The sequence below is a fragment of the Osmia bicornis genome, chromosome 2 (genome assembly GCF_907164935.1).
Source record: "Osmia bicornis bicornis chromosome 2, iOsmBic2.1, whole genome shotgun sequence".
NCBI classification, from domain to species: domain Eukaryota; kingdom Metazoa; phylum Arthropoda; class Insecta; order Hymenoptera; family Megachilidae; genus Osmia; species Osmia bicornis.
Genome location: NC_060217.1, coordinates 2247776 through 2253446, shown reverse-complemented (window position 1 = coordinate 2253446; position 5671 = coordinate 2247776). Strand labels below are relative to the sequence as shown.

Sequence of the window (5671 nt, the reverse complement as noted above, 5' to 3'; positions counted from 1 at the left end):
TTTATTTTGTATGTATCTAAAATCAAAGGCAAATGATGGGAGATTTCTCTTTTTGTTAGATGCAATGTAGGTATCTCTTGATTAAGGGGAAGGATAAAGAGAAATCTTTTACCATTTGATTTGTGTCTTAGAAAAACCTTGGGAAAACTGAGGGAAAGCCTATCATAGAACCTCCTCTTCTCATCCCTAAAAGAACATAGACAGATAAGGCGCGCAATGGGATGCTTCTTCCCTTACACGGTCCCCTGAAGTTAAATTTATAGTATTTAATTTTACTATAGTTGTCAAGCCTGTTATTCACCATTTTAGTTCTATAGTTCCTAAATGTGTGACTGCGAGCACGGTATAACAACTCATAAAGCAATATCAGTTCTGACAGTAATTTTTTGACGTAACATTTTTCTTAGTTCATTATAAATAAGTAGTGATTAGCTCGTAAGAATATTTCTTCCCTCGATGCATCAAAATATAAAAGCCAATGAAACGTAATATTATCCGTTAGTAGTCTGATTTTGGTTAGCACGATCATTTTTTCGAACGGTTATAACCAAATTTCCGCCTGTTTTCTGTTTAGTAAACTATTAAATTTACGTAGCGAGGACAAAGAAGCGTAGCAATTAAATTCCATGCAATTTGAAAATAAGTCGAAATGAGTAAGAAATGGAATCGACATTCAGATTCGAATGGAGAACTGAGCGATGGTTCGATTCATTCATGTGATGTACTCCGTATTACAGGTTAGAATTTCAAAAAAGTATATCAAAATCTTACTTTTATTTCGTTTTTCTTTAAAATTAGAATCAAGCACTTTATCTTTTAAGTTATTTAAGTTACTAGTAATGAGATAGAAGTAAATTTATTTGTAAATGAAAAATTATTATATAAAACCTAAGATAAAGAATCAAGCTTAAGATCATTTTACACGTTTTATAAAGTTTAACATTGCTTCTTTTATAGATTGCAACTGTTTATCCATTGGGAAAGCAGTTAATTTTAATGAAATTAAGAAATGTGGGATGAATATAAAATGTACAACAGGTTGTGAAGAATGTACAAGTGATTCTAAACAACCTAAGGAAGAGGTATTAATGTTAAATAGAAATAAAGTACATTTTAATATAATGAGAAAGAACATTTTTGAGGTGTAAATATTTGTAACTCTAGGAATGTGCAATGAGCTCTAGGATATTAATTTGCTTGGAATGCGCTCATCAAGGTTGTGGAAAGAAAGAGTCTGAACATGCTTTAGAACATGATAAAAAGCTGCATTGTGACTCGTGTCATTCCATAGCTGGGTTTGGTTCAAGCTTTTGGTGTTTTGAATGTGCAGTAGAAATTCAAAACGAGACTGCCAATGTAGATAAGAAAGAGCAAAAACAAATTTTATACAATCTTCCTAAAGTAGGGGTATGTACATTTTGTAACGCATTCACAATGCATTTGTACTTCTAGCATAATACAAATTATTATTTTTTCCTTACAGGGCTTAATGAATTTGGGAAACACTTGTTTTTTCAATGCAGTTTTACAATGTTTAGCACAAACACCTTTCTTAGTGAAGGTCCTAGAGGATTTACGTCTTCCCGGACAAAAATTCGTTTTGCCAGGAGGAAAGCACAAACCTGCCAATAGCTCAGAAGAAGTTGAACTGGTGAGTCATTGTTTATATCTTTAAAATTATGATAAAATACTGCGTGATTAAAAGGATATATCTTTCAGCCTCCGATAGAAGGCACTTTAGAAGGCTGGGGCAGTTTCACTTCAATTTTATGTAAGACACTTATAGAAATGCAAAATTCTGACGGACGTCGAGCCTATCGTCCGTCCGAGATATTAAATTCGTTTAAGAAGAAAACTATGCAGTGTATGGACGGTGGACAACACGATTCACACGAACTTCTTAGACATCTTTTAGAACTAGTTCGAAATGAGGATCTTAGGGTAAGATTGATTTATGTCACTATGCTAATGAAAATCATTATACTATTAAAATGAAGTGATTTTGCTTTTTTCAGAGATATCAAAGTATAATTTTAAAAGAAGTTGGTTTGAATGGAAAAACTAATCCACAAGAAGTAGAAAATAGCCTCAAATCTCGGGTAAAATTTTATGGAAATCAGGCTAGCGCGAGATTACTTGGCCCGGAACTTGTTTTTCGTGGAGTTTTAGTTTCGACGTTAGAGTGTCTTGACTGCCATCATACATCTCAAAGTATGGAACCTTTTCTAGATCTAAGTATACCGGTTATGGCTGACAAACCGCAACCACCAGTTTTGAAGTAAGATTTATTCTTTAAACAGTTAAAAAGTATTAGGTTGTACTTATTTCTGTAATTATAAATAAATAATTTTTTTCTACTAACATTTATTTAAGAAGGAAGAACAGTGGTTTTGACGATACTTTCAACGTTATGGGAAATAATATTTCACATACACCTTCAAAATATCAACTAAAAAAGGAGAAGAAGCCTGTTCGAAAAAATCGGAAAAATAGAAAACAAGAAAATCGGAATCATGACAATGACGATAATTTTATATCTGATAAGAATAATATTGCTGAAGAGAACAATGGCAGTATACGTGAATCAGGTATTTCATACTTTATTTTTATGAAGTATCAATTTAATTTGATAAAGCATACTTTGGTAAACAAAATCATATTTTTATAGAAAAGGGTGATGCAGATGTAGAAGATAACGTAGAAGCAGATCACTTTAGTACAAAAATGTTACCCGGGTAAGTTATTATAAAATTAATTACTCGTTTCGTTATATGAATTTGTTTAATAAGTAACTTGTGTATTTATATAGCCCAGGTTCAATGAATACATGTGTAACGAATTCGCCACAAGGAAAACCTTTGGACGAATTGGATAGTTCGGAGAGTGTAGAAAACGAAAGTGGAATCCAAACTGGATCGTCTTTTGCTACATCTTTAGTTATGAATTCAGATTTAACGAGTCCGACGGTTCCAACAATTAGTCTTAGTTCAGTTACATCTAAAGAAAGTCCAAATAGTCCTGTTTCTGGTGTTACAAATGGGGAAAATTTAGAAAACATTAAGAGACCATTGTCCAGACTTAATCTGATCGAACCTGTTGGCCCTAATGAACAAGAGGAAGAAGAAGAAGCTATTTGGGATGACTGGTATCTAATCGTTTATTAATATTCATGTTAATGAATTTAAAGTCTCAATGTTTAAATTTCATTTTAATAATAGGAAAGCAAGGAGGAAAACGGAAGAATATTCAAACGAAGTTAGTAATGGAATCAATGGTATTACATCTGAAATTTCAAAAATAGGTATCAGTTGCAATCTTCAGCAATCACCTACTAGATATCCAACTAAGGAAGGAGAATATTCAATACAGTCATGCTTAAATCAATTTACGGCATTAGAGTTGATGAGTGGTAGCAATAAAGTTGGTTGTGAGGCTTGTACTGCCAGAGAAAAAAAGGTATATCAACCTTACAAGCCCGAAATATTTCTAATTTGTTCTTTACATTCACGTTCGTTTGTGATTATAGGTAAAAGAAAATTGTAAGATGGTATGTACTCCAAGTACAAAACAATACCTGATCTCTCGAGTACCTGCGGTTTTGATTTTTCATCTGAAACGTTTTCAAGCACAACGAACCGAGTTCCGAAAAGTTTCAAGACACGTTTCGTTTCCTACGTTACTTGATCTAGCACCTATTTGTAAGAATCATAAGAAACCTAGGGTTTATGCACTGTATGGAGTTGTTGAGCATAGTGGAACTATTCGTGGTGGACATTATGTTGCTTATGTGAAGGTAACGAATCTGTACTATTCAATGGGAGTAGTTGTATTTAATTAACTAAAAATCTAAAGAATTTAGTATAGGTAGAAATTGAATTATTTAAAAAAAAGATCTTACACTTTTTTTTCTAGAGTCGATTACCATTAAAACCAGACGATCCTCGATGGTCATTTTTACCGCCAAAGGATCCCCAAGACACGCAAGAGAATTCATGTTCTTCGAGTTCTGATTCTGAAACTGAAGAAGCAACTGCAACTCTTTCATCTGCAGTGAAACCGCCACCTGGAAAGTGGTATCTTATTTCAGATTCTAGGTACATATTTTATTTTTCCTTGTTATATGTAATAATAAGCTTAAACAATAATTGAAATACGTACAGTGAATACTGAGAAATATTGTCTTGAAATTTAGTTTTAAATTAAACTAAATAAACTAACTCATTATCGGGTGATGATAGATATCATTGAAAATAATTTATGTTAATTTTTTTTCTATTTTATACACGATTTAATTTTATTTTTTTAGAGTATCAGAAGTCGATGAAAAAACTGTACTGCAAAGCCAAGCTTACCTTCTCTTCTACGAGAGAATTTTTTGAACATTATTTATTAGCAGCCGCTAAAGTAAAGCACGAGGAACTTGAATTTTACAACAGTAAAATACAAATAGTGAAAGAGATTTTTAAATTCTATGAACTTCAATTGTTTGAACTGATCAAGAACAATATACGAAGAGATTTACTTCTGAAGCTATGGACTTTAACAGCGAACATTGTAACTGTGGGATGTATAGTTTTTTTAATGGTACCGATCAGAACCTTTTATTAAAATTATTTTTCATTATATTTAAAATTGTCAACTGAATATTGTATAGCATTTTCTAAGTGTTATTTTAATCTATATTACGATCAATATTATGATCAATATTTAAAATGCCACTATAAAATACTTGTGTGAACTTCTGATAATGAATGCTGTTTATACTTTGATACTTACACTTCGTCAAAGTTATAAAAATTTGTTGCACTAGTTAAATGAAACATTTTAAATAATAGATAATAAACATTGCATTTAAAATCTATAAGTGAAGGTAAATATTTTTATCAAGAATTTTTTGAAATTATACTAACTAATAATAAGTATAAAAGTTCATGTACTACACTTCCAAAAATTGTTTATAAATATATTACAACGTTTAAAAAAAAAATAGAGTTTAAATACGAACATAAAGTGATAAAACAGCAATCATTACTAAGATATGGTTAACAAAAGGAATAAGGACAATTGTAAAGCCATATGAATGAATAAAAGTGAAATTTAACTATTGCTATTGATTGAAACAAAAGTTTCCACAATTTTAATTTTTTCTTTTTCTTTTTTAAGAGGAATTTATTTAAGAAACATTTTTTTTTTTATTTTAACCATTTTTAAAACTTAGATATTCCCTCATAGCATTCAATTTATAGCAAAACCAAAGTTAGAATATTTTATTTTACAATTGTCGTTATATCTCTTCTACTCATCATACAATTGATTGGTATATAATAGTATAATTACATCATTTTCTTTTACAGCAATGTAACTGAAGTTTTAGATAGCTAATATTTTATAACAATTAAAAGTTTTAAAATGAAAATACTATCGAAAGTTATGTTATTATGATCCATTAATTCTTCAACTTAATTTCAATTGTTAAGGTCATTGTATTTATGTGTTCCACCTGCATTTATAATAATAAATGACTATAAACTATGATTGTTATTAAGTATTGCACACTTTTTCCATCAAATAGATGGTGGTGTCATTCTCATACATAAAAACATACAGGTTTAAATGAATAGTTTTCATAATCACCTGTTAATAAATCAGTTACCTCGGGGTGATCTTCAAT

General features: G+C 30.5%; 1 protein-coding gene across 5 annotated transcripts; it reads left to right on the top strand.

Annotated features, from left to right (window-relative positions):
• Positions 1-97: 97 nt before the first annotated feature.
• LOC114874156 (ubiquitin carboxyl-terminal hydrolase 16) lies at positions 98-5532 on the top strand. Of its 5 annotated transcripts, none has more exons than XM_029183156.2 (14): positions 98-485; positions 575-737; positions 958-1082; positions 1165-1407; positions 1484-1651; positions 1720-1941; positions 2016-2278; positions 2374-2588; positions 2669-2735; positions 2810-3145; positions 3219-3456; positions 3527-3793; positions 3913-4094; positions 4307-5532. In XM_029183156.2, the coding sequence occupies exons 2-14, from the start codon at positions 650-652 to the stop codon at positions 4377-4379; spliced, it is 2487 nt and encodes an 828-aa protein (XP_029038989.2). In that variant the 5' UTR covers positions 98-485; positions 575-649; the 3' UTR covers positions 4380-5532. The 5 variants fall into 5 exon arrangements, with proteins under 5 accessions (XP_029038989.2, XP_029038990.2, XP_029038993.2 ...); XM_029183157.2 differs by having other exon boundaries at positions 98-497; positions 596-737; XM_029183160.2 differs by having other exon boundaries at positions 98-497; positions 2377-2588.
• The last annotated feature ends 139 nt before the right edge of the window (positions 5533-5671 follow it).